The sequence below is a fragment of the Dothidotthia symphoricarpi genome (assembly GCF_010015815.1).
Source record: "Dothidotthia symphoricarpi CBS 119687 unplaced genomic scaffold P153scaffold_7, whole genome shotgun sequence".
NCBI classification, from domain to species: Eukaryota; Fungi; Ascomycota; class Dothideomycetes; order Pleosporales; family Dothidotthiaceae; genus Dothidotthia; species Dothidotthia symphoricarpi.
The window spans coordinates 318,737-332,824 of NW_022985014.1; the positions used below are offsets into that span (position 1 = coordinate 318,737).

The following is a 14,088-nucleotide window of genomic DNA, read 5'->3' on the forward strand; positions in this document are numbered from 1 at the left end:
TAGACTATACAAACTGTAATTTGGAAGCTTTACATGCAAGAGAAGCTCCAATCTGCGTCTTTGCAGGCATGCGCCTCCGTGTTGAGGCTCTATGATGACCGAAGATGGCGTTGACAGCTGTTGGTTGCGACATGTGAATGCATGAGCCTCGGTTTCTTCCCCACAGATTGCCTAGCCGCATGTAGTCAAATAGATCTCTCCAGCTTTTTGATCTGCATGTGATCATAAACGGACCGCTCGCGAATGATCAACGCATATGTTAAGTGTCAAATGTCTTGACACGCACAAAACATTTATTTGAGTGCTATACTGTTTTCATTTTACATCCCACACCTTAGTTTCCTCCATCGTCCTTCATTACCGCCCGAGATGTTCAAATCCTTCCTAATCCTAGCAAAAGACATCGTAGATCACTTATCTGATGCCTCAAAATCGTCGTCCTTGAAACAGTTGTAGCTCCTGACCTTATCGTTCCAGTTGCCTGCGTGCGTGTCCAACAAGTTCGGTTCTCCTGGATATGAAACTGAGATGTTGTCGGAGCCATCACTTGCGAGTCGGCGACAGAAGGCGTTTCTATCTGGCGTCAGCAAACAACTCCCAAAAATCCAAACAAAGGGGAGCCTTGCGTATAGAAAATACAGTAGTAACCCTGGTCCGGCCCGATTGACGACGCAGAGCCATCAAGTTCCACGCAGTCCTCTGGAGCGCTGCCGAGGTGAGACACTTTGTATTCGCATTTTCCGCCCCAGTGATGGTCTTCGCAGATGTAAACCTACATAAGAGTAAGCGAACACCCATCACTAACGACTTCGAGGATTTTCAGAGGGCAGCTTCAAAGAGGACTACATACACCAGCCCATTCACCAGTCTCAGGAAATGGGGTGGGAAACTCGAACTCGACCGTCGAAGTCGCGGAGGCCATGTCTCGCTGGTGTGGTCGTATGTTGTTTGGTGCCGCCATAATTGCGGCAGCGAGGAGGGTCATAACAATGACGGAGGTATACATGGTGTCTAAGATGCGAATATGCCGATTCAAGAAGATGTTATCGAGATGTGAAGGTAGCTTGGAGTGCTGGAGAATTGGTGAGTTGAGATGGCCTGCCACCTATCTCTTTATATACCCATCCCGTTTCTTAAAACATGGAGACCAAAGCAAAGCTGGGCGGATTCCTGCACCTCATCTGGTCAAATCCATTGTATTGATGGTGGTGGTTGTGATGCAGATAGAGACGTTGTATGACCGAGTCAGAGCTCTGAAGCACGCGACCTTGCTGCAAGAAGGCTGCCTGCGCTCACTCGGCTGTCACCAACACAAACGTTAATGTGACGTTGGCGTGATATGAGAACGATACGCGACATATGCTCCAAGACTACGATTCGTATGCTTGTTTGTCGAGGGTGAGAAGGGGTACCAGCGTGATGCATCAGAACACGGCAATGGGTACAAGAATGCAAACAGATACAAGGGTATCATTTGTAATCGTGACAATTCCAAAAAAGATATGACGCAGTGCTCTGTTAAGCTCATTGAGTGCATGTTTTCCTCCACTTGCTATCATGTGTGATTACGACGTAGGCTTCTCGGGAGCATCTGGTCGTTCAGGTTCGTAAGTCGTCTCCCCTAGCATATTTGAAGGCCCAGAAACGGAAACTGGAGCTGGTGCTGGAGCTGGACGGGCTGCAGCAGCATGCAATCGCTGATCGAGGGCCTTTAGTGCCAACGCTCGTCTTCTCTCCGCCTCTGCGCGTGTTCCTCCGCCTCTCCCGCCCCGACTGTTGGGGTTCATGATGCTTGGTAGACCTCCTTCAGCGCGAGCGCTTGCCTGTTCGTTGCCTGTATCAATGTCATGGGTAGAGAAAGCAGTGCATATGTTGATTGAGACCAATATGTTATAAACCTGGTCTGCTAGCACAGCAACGGGTGTCTGGATGGGTTCAGGGAAGAAGTGGGCGAACGCAAAGGTGTCTGAGGCATCTCCTCTGATAACTGAGCCGTCGCCAGTAGCAGCGGACGAGAGAGAGGGGCTGATGCGGTAGAACCGGAGGTAGACCCATGCCGTCATGAAGCCAAACCAGGCGAGGAACATGGCTGTCTCAGTACCCAGTACGAGGCCAGAAATTGTGTTTGCGAGAAGGAAGATGGCAGGGAAGTGCTTGACGCGCATGCGAATGAGGCCCTTTGCGATTGCGACGGTGTGTTCGGGGACGAGCTGCTTGAAGGAGACGAGGAAGCCCGCCTGAATGGCAATGCCACCAGAGATTGTGGTGTGTCTCGAACTTGTCAGTAATCTTACTCGCATGAAGAAAGTTGTACCTACAGCGGAGCACTTCTCGAAGTGAGAACATATGCGACAATATAGAGTAGAAAGCTCAAGAGGTTGGGCACCACCGAGACAAAGAGAATGAACTTTGCGAATTCTTGCGACCCCCAGGCGCGCTCCAGATAGCGGCCGCCATAGAAGACGGTCGCGGCTGTTATGAGCAGGCCAGCAACATTCTGCTCGGCTACTGTGGCCAGGGCAAAGACCCACGGATATCTTACGGAGACACCCGGCACAATAGTGAGGTAGGGCACGCCATGGCCGACGCCGATCAGAGGTTGCTCGACCTTTTCCACCCAGTCTGCGTGTGGGCGTAGGAGGAAGTTGAGCAGAGTGAAGACGACAACAGCGGCGAGAAGGCTCCTCGTCAGCGGTGGCAACATCGCGCGTGTGGGTGGGCGTGAGCCGTGGACGGTGGGCTCTCGGTGGAGGGGAGGTCTGGATACGCGTATGTTCCCCTCGCGATCCTCAAACGACAACCCAGACCATCACCGCCTCTGGGCGCAAACGACGCGTCCTAATTGCGCAAAAGGCATTCATGATACAGTTTGCTGTATACTACGCGCATTTGTGTTGTCATCTAATTACCCTGATAAATGAAATGTAGCTGAATTATAACTTGTTGCAATCTCCAATCCTACTTGACCATCTCTAGGTCATTGTGTGTAGGCATCAAAGCTCTGATTACACAACGTCGACAGATAGCAGCGTGATACTCAATTTGCTTGACACACTGAAACTATGGACATACATGAAAAGAACCACCGCGTGCATACGCTACCTTTCAAACGGTTTCGTTCTGAAATATATTCATTCTTGTTGCTTGTCAGTGCCCACCAAAACTTTTCCCCACCACACTCTTTGATCCCTATAGTTCCAACCGTTGACCAGCTCAAAGGAATCGAGGTTGGTGTATATAGTGGTATGGTAATAAAGGATAGCTGACATGTATCAATAACAAAGTCCGATGTACCACTTCGGTGCCTGAATACAACCAGCTCTGTAAGCTGCCTCGGTTAAAGCTGAAAGTCTACGGCTTGCAACTTGTGTCCGTACTGATGTGGTGAACCACGTGAGTATCCAGAATAGTTTCATTGCCATAGTTCGTACAAGGAAAACAAGAGATTTCTGGTCTACTTCTAACAGCTTTATTTACAGAAAACGAAATGCAAATAGACAAGATTTAGGCAATCAGATTGGTACATTATGCCACCAGCCCTGCCAAGACGCTTAATGTTCCGTGCTGCATGGAGGAGCGTGCTCTACCTCTCCCCATCAATCACCATATCGACAACTCCCCAAAGACGCCCCAACGAGTCGCACGCCCTCTTCTCTCGAAACACCACACCATATATGACGCGCTCAGCATGCGCAGATTTCTACGATGTTGTCTCTAAGTTCAAACATTGTCAACCTATTAGGTAACATCCCCCAGCTGCTTCAATATCAACTCCCAGCTGCTTCAATATCCCAGCTGGCTCAATGTCATTTGTCTAACGTGTTTCTAGTGTGGCGTTATTTGCAGGCGGGTCACTCACTCAAGACAGAACTAATGAACGCGTGCTGATTCTATGCGCTTATTAGGAAGCTGGATTCGGGAATGCTGCTATCCAACTCTCGCGTTGCTGGCTGCGCGACCCCGACACGCTCCCCTTCGCCAAGCATGTTGAGCCTCACACGCTCATTCGCATGCTTCAAGATGGCATGTGCTTCGACCGCTTGCACGCAGAGGCCACAAACGTACGTCTGGCCGTCCCTAAGGAAGAGCTCGCGTTGACGCCTGCAGACCGAGCCGCGGTATAGATTCGGCGCTGACCATGGACGACCCTACTCGGTGCGCAACGGCGACCTGCTGACCCTCGACAAAGGCATACCTGCCCACGAGCTCGCCGCCGAAGCAAATGGCGCTGTGCAAGAGCCACCCCCCAAAAAGGGCATGAAGCGGAAGAAGGCAAAGACCAACGGTGTCGACCCCCACCCACGACCAGACCCTCAGGTGAACGGCGACGTCATGGATGTTGAGCACAACGGCAGCGTGCACGCGCCCAACAGCGTCAACAGCGTAAGAGCAGATTCTGAGACGGTAGCCTCGGAAGCAGAGTCGCCCATAGATGGCGAAATACCCATGTCAACGCTCCGCATTGGACACGACGCCCTCATCCAAACCGAGCTCGTTACAGATCTTGCCCCGTCAACCATTTTCATTCCGCGTCCCAGCCACTCCCAGCGTCTCGTTCAGCATACCTCATGGGGTCCTTCTGAAGCCCCCGTGCTGCTCGCAGCTGGCAAATCCATCCTCCAGGTCCACCTAATCGACAAACGGTCTGACGACGAGCAACCTCTCTCAGTAAAGACAGCAGACCTGCATCTTCCCGTCAGCAATCTCGATGTCACGGCTTTGTGCTGGCATCCACAAGGCGAACTCACCGTTTCTGCACGAGAAGAATGCTTCAACGAGTTAGGCGAAAAGATGATGACCGACAAGCTGATTAGATTAGTTGATGGTGGCTCAGATTCACACGTTATATCCTCAACCGCGGGCCTCGTAAACACGCTTCGCTGGAATGCTGATAAGGAGTTGCTTCTGTCTATTTCGTCTGATGGAGAGCGTGGGGCTATCAAAGTTTGGAGAAATGACGGCAATTCAACTCCCGCATGGATTGAATTTACCGACACGGCGATCATCGATGCGCAATGGATAAGCGACTCCGCATTTGCTGTGTGTGGCATTAAACTCTTCAAGATTTATGAAGTTGGCGCGACGTTGTCTCTTCAGCGAACATTGGACACGCAAGTATCATGGGAGATTTTGAAACACGACAGCTCTTCGGGGGTGATTGCTGTGCTCGGTAATACAGAGAAGACAGGCTACCTTGGAATCCTCCACCCAAATAACCCCTCGGACCTACAGATCCACGAATACCCCGACCAATACTCCATGGATCTCGATGTCCGCATTCGAACGCCAGCAAACACTCTCACAAATGGTTCTTCCGTGCCTCCTGCTCTTCTCGCAACATGTTCCATGTCGGGAGTGGTGCGGATCTGGGACGCCAACGAACCTTTCACCTGTGTCAAGAGGTTGCCTACAACAGACGACACGCAGGCCCTGAAGATTGCATTCTCTCCGGATGGATCTTTGCTCGCAGCTGCTGGACCATATGCCATGACGGTGTGGGATGTAGAAAAGAGGGAAGTGCCATTGGCATGCTGGAGGGCAGATGACTTAACATTAGATAAGTGGGATCCAAGCGTTGATGGCGAATTTAGTTTGGGCTGGGATCCGGACAGTTCGCGATTGTCTGTTGCTCTTGGAAATCAGGTACGTTTTTCATTCCACTATTTGCTCTCAGTTGCTGATTTCTTTCTAGATCGCTGTTATTCCCATTGTTCGATAGCGTCTAGCACCAATTATGAAGCGGCGCGATTCCTGCCAGTCGTCGATATCCTCGCCCTCCTGAAGTCCAGGGTCAAATGCTACTCAGACTTGCTGCCGCATTGGATACACAGTTATCAGCCCAGCGACTCAAACCGTTACTCGAGGCTGTCCGTGGATACGGATGTACAAAAGACGCGAGGCGCAGCGCGGGACGCGTTAGAAGATTTGGGGTGTTGGACGCGGAACCTTTCCGCCATGGAGGGTTGCGACCTATATCCAAAGTAAGATGTGTGCTGGCATGTTCTGGAGCATGTCTTTTATACCCCCCGCTACCGAAGAATCCCGTGGCCCTGGGCAATGTTGGATGCAGAAGTCTGTCAAAGACATGACACCGTAGGCGTTATGGTTCGCACGAGAAGCTAGCGTAGCTACGCAGCTATCTTATTCATCATCCTTTCTATATTGTTTGGCTCACAGCTTGTAATACCATAGTTTTCGGGTAGAGTGTCAAAGAATCGGATACATTTATTTGGCAATCGTTTCCATCGTTCGATATCCATTTCTTCATTCTTGGTGTTACGAGTAGTCTATACCTCGATTCATACAAGGGGAGTAATCTTGCAGTAATGTTTGTATTGATTAGTTGGTGATCAGGTCATTGACTGTTGATTTTGCCTTTGCGTGTTTCTCGAATCAATGCACAAGTGTGCGAACAATTCCCACTCATAAACATTTCCTCATTATGAAACCATTCGCATTCTGTAACGCCGAACAAAGATGCAGAACATTATATACTTCCTCATCCCCTCTACCTCTTCTAAGAAACCACATCATCCACCCTCTCAATATGCATCGCCGCACCCTTCCCAATCGCTTCCTCCACCTTCACATCACCCCGCCTCTCCTCCCCCACCGGCCTCACCCCATAACTCAACATCATCCTCGTCCCCCCCACATCGTCCCTGCGCGCCGTACAAACCAGCAGATCCGCCAGTCCAATACTCGTAGGCGGCAGCCCACAGCAGAACAAAAGCTGCAGATACAGCAGCGTGGCGGCCGGGGTGGGTAACCGCATCACCGTGTCGAGCAAGCACTGCAGCGTCTGCGGCGAGAGGGGGGTTGGACCAGCAACCAGCGTAAGCGCGAGCTTGTAGTCCTGCATCCCGATTGCTTCATTCAAAGCGCGTGCGGCGTCGAAGTTCGGATCCGCGCCATGTGACAGCAGGAGGGCGGCGAGGGGCCCGGATGAAGCCTGCACCGCGACGAGCAGACACGAGGATACAATGGTTGTGCGGAGCGGGGTGGGGGCACGCAGTAGTATGCGCGCGAGGTCGATATCTTTGGCTTTGACGGTGCTGGCGAGCGCGGTGGGGAAGTTATTCACGTCTGCGCCGTGGCGTAGGAGGGTTTCCACACACGCTTTGTCTTTGTTTGTGAGTGCGGATTTGAGGGCTTCGGAGAGGGTGCGCTGGTCTGCTCCTGCGCTGGCGAGGATGGCGACGCAGTGGTGGCGGCGGAGCGAGGCGGCTTGTTGGAGGACGGTGCTTCGACGGGGTGGTTGTGCGGGTTTCCCTTTCTTCTTGTTGTCGCACGGGTCGATGATGTTCACGTTCACGCCTCTGTTTACGAATGCTCTTACAAGTTCTGGACTAGTCGAGGGCGTGCGCAGGACGGCGGAAAGCGCCTGGTCGAGCTCCTCATGCGAAAAGACCCATTGCGTTGCGTCTGCGTCTTGGGGCTTGTCCTTCTCTTTTGAGGTGCTGGTGAAGAGGCGCTTCAGCACTGGTTTTTGCGCAGGGTTGGTTCTGCGCCGGTTCTCGAGGATGGTCCTCGCTTGCTGATCGTCTTCCTTGCTGACGGTGGATGTGGATGCCTCGGGTGCAGGGAGACAGGGCTCGCGAGCCGGGATGGGCTCAACACCCGCGTTCTGGATGAGCTCTTGCAGGCTGACTTTCTTGTCCATTATGTCTGGTGTTAATTTATGGGAACAGACATAATCGTGTCAAAGACACAAAAGGCCCTCGCTGGCAGGATACGAATACGTTGGGCGACGCGTGGGGTGGAGGTCCCTGGTGCGGAAAGTGCGGAAGCATGGCTAGCGTCGTCAACGTTAACGGGGCTCTGGGGCCCCGGATTTGGCCTGGAAGCGGAGAGCTTGTGGCGAACCACTGCCGACGCAGATAAGACATTATATGTCGGAAGCAGTCTTGGGACGAGGAATAGAGTTCAAGGTATCAATCAATCCATTACAAAAATAGATGCAACTGTTCCCTCCCCAACTGGATCAAATTCAGGTCCGAAGGTTGTACTAAACCTTCCTCCTCTTGGACGCTGTAGGCGCTTCCTCCTCCTCGGCAGCCGGCGTATCTTCCACCTCCGTCCTCCCGCTCGACCGTTCCACGTTCCGCCAATTCGACACGCTCCGCTGCACCGTCTCGAACATCTGCCTCGCATCCTCCACAACGCCTTCCTCGCCAGGGTTGAACATGACAGCATTCACAAACATACGCATGAGCTCCTTCTCCAGCTGCGACGAGTTGACAATCGCAGTGGGAGGGATCGTGTTGCTTGTCATGGGTAGCTCGACAACGCCTCCAGCTCCGCCGGGACTACCGACTGGAGTATCGGACGCTGCAGCTGCTACCTGCTTCGCTCCTGCGGCAATGGCTTTTTGGATAAATTTGAGGTCTGTTGGGCGCTTGATGATCTTGTAGTAATCCGGTGCATTGTTGGCACGAACTGCCGAACTGAACAAGGACGCATGCCTATGTGAGCCTATGTCGTTCATGATAGGATTCGACATGTGCGAGAAGCGGCGGGGCGCAATGATAGTTCGAGGCGGTCCTGGTGTGCTGATTTGATCTTCGGGTTCTTCCAGTGACGCTTCACGCGCGTTTCGCTTTCGCCGTGTTGTGGAATGTGCTCGCGCAGCACCTCGTCGGCGAGTTACCATCTGTGAGGGTGTATGGACAGGCTCTTCTTCAACCGCGTCGACAGAAGTTCCGCGCTCCGACTTGATTGGATTACCAGTTTGCGACTCGTTATCTGCAGCCACAGTCTCCGTGTGAGACAAGATCGACTGACTCCTGCTGCGATCTCGCACTGAGCCGCCTGCTCGTGAAGAGGCTATACTTCCGGGTCTGGCCCGCTTGGCAGCTGCTTTGCGCCGTGATCGACCCTGTCTTGTATTCAGCTCAGGGGCAGGCTCGTCCAATGGTTCTATCACTTGTGGCGTCGCAGGCGCAGAATTAGCCTCTTGTGTAGACGCTTCTTGTGTAGACGTTTCCTCTGCTACATTGTCCGGCTCTTTTGCTTTTGCTTTGCCCTTTGTCCTCGATCTACGAGACGATCTTGCCTTGAATGCGCTCGCTTTCGACGCAGACAAAGATAGAAAGTCGTCTATGGGTTCAAGCTCGGGTCGTGGGGTCACGGGAGTCCCAACGAGGTTCTGACGCTTCCATTGGCTCTTCGCAGATACCGGCGTACCAAAAGCGCTATGTGGGGATCGCGAGTTCGTCGGTGTGGAGAAGGACTGTCTGGCTTGGGTGACCAGCGGGTGCATGGACGGCACGCCTGGTCTGTAGGGACCAGGTGTTTGAGCGAGTGTTTTCGATGTCGGTGCTTGCTGCCTGTGGCTTACAGGAGTAGATGCCTGAGGATGGTGTGGCGGTACAGTCGGTGAATTGTGGACGCGCGACGGATCCTGTGGGGAGACCTGGAATGGTGGCAGCATGAACCCGGCCTGGGGAGGAGGCTGAAGTGCCGGAGGTTGTTGATTGGGGTGCAGTGGTTGTCCAGGATGAGGGTAGTAAATCCTCGGCTGCTGCTGTGGGGGTAGTGCGCCTGGAGACTGGGCACTCAGATGCTGCTGGTGAGGGAGACGCTGATGGACTGGCGGGTATTGTGGAGACGAGCCAGGAGGTGGACCATACTGAGGAACCCCATTGCCTCCGTACGGTTGAATTGGCTGATGCTGGAAAGGGCCAGGAGGATGGCCTGCGACCGGAGACTGACTATGGTGGGGGCCAGGCTGTGGTGGTAGATTTTGTGGTGCTTGAGACTGCGGTCCTGGGGGGTGGGGCGAGAGATGTGCATACGGCGGTCCATTGTATCCCGCACCTGGGGGCTGGGCAAACTGCTGGAACCCAGGAGGCGGCACCAGTGGCTGTGGGTGGGTTTGCTGCGACGGCGGAGAAGCGGCGATGGATTGTGGTGTAGCTGAAGTTTGTCGCTGGCCTGCAGTCGCGCGTTTCTTGCGCGAGGACGCGTTTGGCGCGCTGTTCGCCGCGGTCTGTCCAGGCTGTAGTGGAGCGTCTGGAGCGGGCGCGTCGGTGTGGGATGCACCTCGCGCGCCATTCTGACCATTCTGAGCAGCCACCTGGGGAGCCGCCTTGCTCTGCAACGACTTCTGCGCGGCATGGGGCGACCTCGTGGACAGGGTGGGGCTTCGCGACGCGTGCGCCTTTGCGTTGGCCCGCTCCTTCAGCTGCTCGTCCCACTCGCCGCGCTCGATGCTCTGGAGTTCGCGCTGCAGGCGGTCGTGTCTCTCCTCCTCGGCCCTGATGAGCTCGGTGATCTCGTTGCGGTACGTCGCGTAGAGCTTCTCGACCAGCCGCGGGATGAGGTCCTGGTGCTGCAGCAGCTCCTGCACCGTGGACCCTTTCGGACTGGCCACCTTGCGCTTCCGCGGGTTCGCCGTGTCGCTGTTGTGGCCGCCATGCTCGGCGCCCTGCTCGAGCTCCACCTCTCGCTTCAGGCGGTCCACGTAGAAGGCGCGTATGGCGTCGGGGCTCAGGCGGCCGGCCTCATAGTGCTTCTGGTCGGTGACGTCGGGGTTGCGCTTCAGCAGGTCCGAGATGGTGCTGAAGACGGTCGAGGCCACGCCATAGGCGTGCAGCGACTGGAACAGCAGGAGCGACTCGAGGGTGGTGTAGGCGGACAGGCTGGCACTCATTCCCCGGTACCGTTGGGAGAGCTGGGGCGGAAGGGGAGCCAGCGCGACGGATGGGCACGGCTACGATGGCCAGGCGGGCATGGCACGATGCGCGGAGATGAGGGCGATGGCGGGCGGTGGGCGTTTCGTGAATGGGTCGACAATCTTTGGTGTTTCTGGAGAGCGGTGCTTCACCAATCGGCGCGCCGGAGAAGTGGCTTGAGCCCTGGATAAGCGCTCCCTTGGCGGACAATCTTAGCTCGCGCTGTCGTATAACGATCGACTCCAAGGTGCAGGGAGCACGTGGAGCAATGGCCAACCTTCATTCCCCCCTTTCCTGGCCCAACGTCCTCGATTATATACCCACGCACAGCCGTATCTTACTCCCCCGTGTCTGTATTGCCTGCTTGCCTTATTTGAAACGTCTTTGACCTGTCCAATTCCATCTGCATCTACAAGAAGCCATCCTCACCCCACAAGACGCCTGTTCTCACCTCAACTACACATGCATTCCTCCACCCCATCCACCGTATCACCATCTTCCCCGCAGCCCGTCATGGAGGACCCTGATTACAACTGGAAGCCCAAGAACCGCCCTCAGTCGTACATGCTCCCATCACCACCACCGTCAGCGTCGAACTCACATGCCACAGCACGATAGCGCTCAACTTCATGTCTGAACTCGACGATCTGTTCCGGCTCGACGGCAGCCTTGACACCCTCGACAAGACCGTGCATGAAAAGTATGCTTCCCACTCACCCACCCCCGCCAGCCATCCTCCCCGCTAACACACAGTCCCAGAAAGCAAGCTGTAACCACACAAACGCAAGAGCTGGAAGCGCTGGAAGCCCAACTCCGCGCCGCCGAAGAACGGTTGAACCAGGCAAAGGGCACATCTCCCCCGCGCCGGAGAGACAGCCAACACCAAACACCTATCCAGGACGTCTTCTCAGCCCAGGACAAAGCCCGACAGGACATTGCAGTGCAAAGGCCCCAGTTTGTCGAGGCTGAGAAAGCGTAGATATGTGGGGCGAGTAAGATTGAAGGCACAAGAGGACAGGAGGATACCCATTTTAATCGACGAAGACCATTTTATTCACTTCCATCTTCACTTCTATTCGCCGGCATAGGTTTAAGACTTGGAGATACCCACCAGTAATACTGCTTCGTAGTATAGCGTTTCGTTCTTACTTTATTCACAACACAACAAAATTAACACTGCTCCACCAACCTCGCAACTACCACATCAGCATCATGTGAAGAAACACTTCTTCGGTGAGCATGGGGGCGTATAGTCTATAGTATACATTCATTCTCTCTCCCAGGGGTATCGCTGTCGCAAATCAAACTCCAACATCCATTACGTGAAAACATCACCAAAGTAAAACCCCCCTCTGTGCATCAGGCCATATGATGCCAGGAAAACCGAGAAATTTGGAATCGCCAAATACAAGAACAGGGGCCGTCATTCTGACATGCAAACTTTGACGTCGCCAGTCAGCTGTCTGAACGACGCGTTCTCTTGGATAAGCTTCTCAAGAAAGTTGGCAGCTTCTGTCAGCACACTACTCTTGCTCAGCCCTCCGTTACGAATCTCAGGGACAAGGTCATGCAGGTCGTCGAAGCCGCGCTTGATGAGGTTCCGACGCTTCTGTTCAGACAGGATATGGTTACTTCGTTTTTGCTCTTCCGTCAAGTTCTCACGCTGCATCTTCTGGCTTGCTGCCGACGCTCGCTTCTTCTTGCTGCTTTCCTCGGCGAGTGACATCTTGCGACTTTTGCCGTTTCGCGAATTGCTCTTTCGCGATGTGCTTTTGCTGATGCGGTATTTGCTTTTTCGCCGTTTCTTGACTGGCCTATCGTCGTCATCCCCGTCCTCGGACGTGCCATCCTCGGACTGTTCGTCGTCGCTTGGTGATTCGACAAACGCGGGCGGAAGATGGATGTGCCCAGCAGGGCCGGGGCCAGGGCCAGGAATTGGCCCCTCAGCGTCTCCCCCAGTTCGTATGAAAGGCTGAGCATGGCGCAGCAACCGCCGTGTCACCTGCTCCTCAGTCTCCTGACCAGATGGCGCAGAATAGCCCGAAGGGTTGTTGAACGAGTCGTCCGTGCCAAAGGTATAGGACCTTTTTAAACTTGGTTGGTGCAGTAGGGCACTGAACTCTGCCTCGTGTTGGTGTTGCGCGTTGCTGGCAGCCCAATGTGCGGCGAGCTGCGCTTCTATGGTGCCGTGCTCGCCGTGGTGCGGTATTAGCGTGGCTAGTTGCTCGTTGATCAACCCATGCGTCGTGAAGGCCATGGGTTTGGGGGTCTGGCTGGACTCGGCAGCGGTGCTCGTGCTCGCATCTCTGTTTGGGGGTGGCAGTGCGTGGAAGCTATGTGACCTGCCGTTTGAGTACGATGACTGTGAGTTGCTGAACAGCGTCGTCGCTGCCTGTAGGTCGTCGTGCGTATTTCCCAGGTGGTTCGTGGGTAGGGGCGGCTGGGCAAACCCATGGTCCACGTCGAAGCCGTGTTGCAGGTGCGCTTGGTCTGGTATCGTCGTCGACACGCGGTGGACCGTCGCGGGGGTGATGAAGTTGTTCCAGATGCCAAAGTCGTCGGCGCTGTCCTTTGTGTCGGAGGTGGGCAGAGGGAAGGCCTGCGAGTCGGACAGGTGGAAGGGGTCGGTGTTGGAGAAGAAGTCAGTGAGCGACTGGTGCTCCATGTCGCTGAGGAGCGACTGCCCGCTAGTATCGAGGGCCGTGAGATCGGCATCGAAGAAGCCGTTGAAGGTGTCTGGTGGCAGTGTCAGTGCTTGGCCACATAGCCGGGGCGGAAGGCGTACAGCCGAACGGCGGCGGGTCTTTGTCGTTCATGGCGGGATGTGGGTGGCCTCTGGCCTGGTTACCCGCGGGACCCGCGCGCGGCTGGAGCAAGAGAGACTCCAGTTTGGCTGCTGGGCGTGATGTTGGGGGGAAGTCGAGGGCTGCCCGAGAATGCGCCTCGATGAGTGGCTGGCGCAGACTCGAAACACGGACAGACGAACGGCGCAGGGCTTGGCTTCTAGAAGGCGCGGATAGTGGCGGGCAGATAAGAGTGCGTCGGGTGCGTCGAGGCTGCTGCTGTTGAGACGTCTGAAGCGCGCAATGACGTGAACCAGATGGCCGTTGTGAATCGACTGCGGCTACGTGCGCGCTGGGTGCCGTACTTGGATGCGGGCAGCTCACTCGGGTTCCGAGGGGGCATGGCAGGTCCTAATAAGCAACTTCATCCCCGGTGTGCCTTTGCTGAGCCCAGAATGGCTGCCTGTCGAGAGTCTGTCGGGGAAAGCGAGGTCGACGTGTTGCGCGCAGGACCCATCATCACATTCACATGTCACAAAACAAAGAGCCGACACGTGCCGAGCACTAGTGCTACCCCAGATTTTTCGCTTTTGCACTCTTCGTCCCGTCTGATCACTGCAACGCTGTGT

At 54.7% G+C, this 14,088-nt stretch overlaps 8 protein-coding genes across 8 annotated transcripts; 3 read left to right on the forward strand and 5 right to left on the reverse strand.

Annotated features, from left to right (window-relative positions):
* Positions 1–410: 410 nt before the first annotated feature.
* Positions 411–772, reverse strand: P153DRAFT_286979 (uncharacterized protein; the record flags this gene model as incomplete). The annotated part of the gene is made up of 2 exons (XM_033663499.1): positions 411–573; positions 612–772. Coding segments are annotated over 2 exons (324 nt in total), but the record flags the coding sequence as incomplete, so codon positions are not given.
* P153DRAFT_205074 (uncharacterized protein) lies at positions 684–1,444 on the forward strand. Its single transcript, XM_033662527.1, has 2 exons — positions 684–715; positions 815–1,444. Exon 2 carries the CDS (start codon positions 921–923, stop codon positions 1,320–1,322), a length of 402 nt encoding a protein of 133 aa, XP_033525191.1. The 5' UTR covers positions 684–715; positions 815–920; the 3' UTR covers positions 1,323–1,444.
* A 121-nt stretch (positions 1,445–1,565) lies between these two features.
* Positions 1,566–2,704, reverse strand: P153DRAFT_384029 (cytochrome c oxidase subunit I; the record flags this gene model as incomplete). The annotated part of the gene is made up of 2 exons (XM_033670298.1): positions 1,566–2,271; positions 2,319–2,704. The coding sequence occupies 2 exons, from the start codon at positions 2,702–2,704 to the stop codon at positions 1,566–1,568; spliced, it is 1,092 nt and encodes a 363-aa protein (XP_033525192.1).
* Positions 2,705–3,527: 823 nt separating this feature from the next.
* On the forward strand, positions 3,528–5,719 carry P153DRAFT_384030 (WD40 repeat-like protein; the record flags this gene model as incomplete). The annotated part of the gene is made up of 4 exons (XM_033670299.1): positions 3,528–3,710; positions 3,906–4,061; positions 4,108–5,643; positions 5,693–5,719. The coding sequence occupies 4 exons, from the start codon at positions 3,528–3,530 to the stop codon at positions 5,717–5,719; spliced, it is 1,902 nt and encodes a 633-aa protein (XP_033525193.1).
* A 605-nt stretch (positions 5,720–6,324) lies between these two features.
* Positions 6,325–7,836, reverse strand: P153DRAFT_205085 (uncharacterized protein). Its single transcript, XM_033662528.1, has one exon. The coding sequence runs from the start codon at positions 7,661–7,663 to the stop codon at positions 6,518–6,520; it is 1,146 nt and encodes a 381-aa protein (XP_033525194.1). The 5' UTR covers positions 7,664–7,836; the 3' UTR covers positions 6,325–6,517.
* A 172-nt stretch (positions 7,837–8,008) lies between these two features.
* On the reverse strand, positions 8,009–10,654 carry P153DRAFT_286907 (uncharacterized protein; the record flags this gene model as incomplete). The annotated part of the gene is made up of 2 exons (XM_033663496.1): positions 8,009–9,918; positions 10,063–10,654. 2 exons carry the CDS (start codon positions 10,652–10,654, stop codon positions 8,009–8,011), a joined length of 2,502 nt encoding a protein of 833 aa, XP_033525195.1.
* Positions 10,655–11,189: 535 nt separating this feature from the next.
* On the forward strand, positions 11,190–11,592 carry P153DRAFT_275543 (uncharacterized protein; the record flags this gene model as incomplete). The annotated part of the gene is made up of 3 exons (XM_033662937.1): positions 11,190–11,236; positions 11,287–11,376; positions 11,436–11,592. Coding segments are annotated over 3 exons (294 nt in total), but the record flags the coding sequence as incomplete, so codon positions are not given.
* Positions 11,593–11,665: 73 nt separating this feature from the next.
* Positions 11,666–13,954, reverse strand: P153DRAFT_365456 (uncharacterized protein). Its single transcript, XM_033667829.1, has 2 exons — positions 13,462–13,954; positions 11,666–13,412 (listed from the first exon to the last, which is right to left on the reverse strand). The coding sequence occupies exons 1-2, from the start codon at positions 13,490–13,492 to the stop codon at positions 12,100–12,102; spliced, it is 1,344 nt and encodes a 447-aa protein (XP_033525197.1). The 5' UTR covers positions 13,493–13,954; the 3' UTR covers positions 11,666–12,099.
* Between the last annotated feature and the right edge of the window lie 134 nt (positions 13,955–14,088).

What these genes read in the sequence shown, in the direction of transcription:
- P153DRAFT_205074 (XM_033662527.1), top strand. Translation starts at nt 921, where the DNA reads ATGTCTCGCTGGTGTGGTCGTATGTTGTTTGGTGCCGCCATAATTGCG.
- P153DRAFT_365456 (XM_033667829.1), bottom strand. Translation starts at nt 13,492, where the DNA reads ATGAACGACAAAGACCCGCCGCCGTTCGGCT. An exon ending in AGACCCGCCGCCGTTCGGCT is followed by an intron (nt 13,413 to 13,461) that starts GTACGCCTTCCG and finishes CACTGCCACCAG; the next exon opens with ACACCTTCAACGGCTTCTTC.
- P153DRAFT_205085 (XM_033662528.1), bottom strand. Translation starts at nt 7,663, where the DNA reads ATGGACAAGAAAGTCAGCCTGCAAGAGCTCATCCAGAACGCGGGTGTT.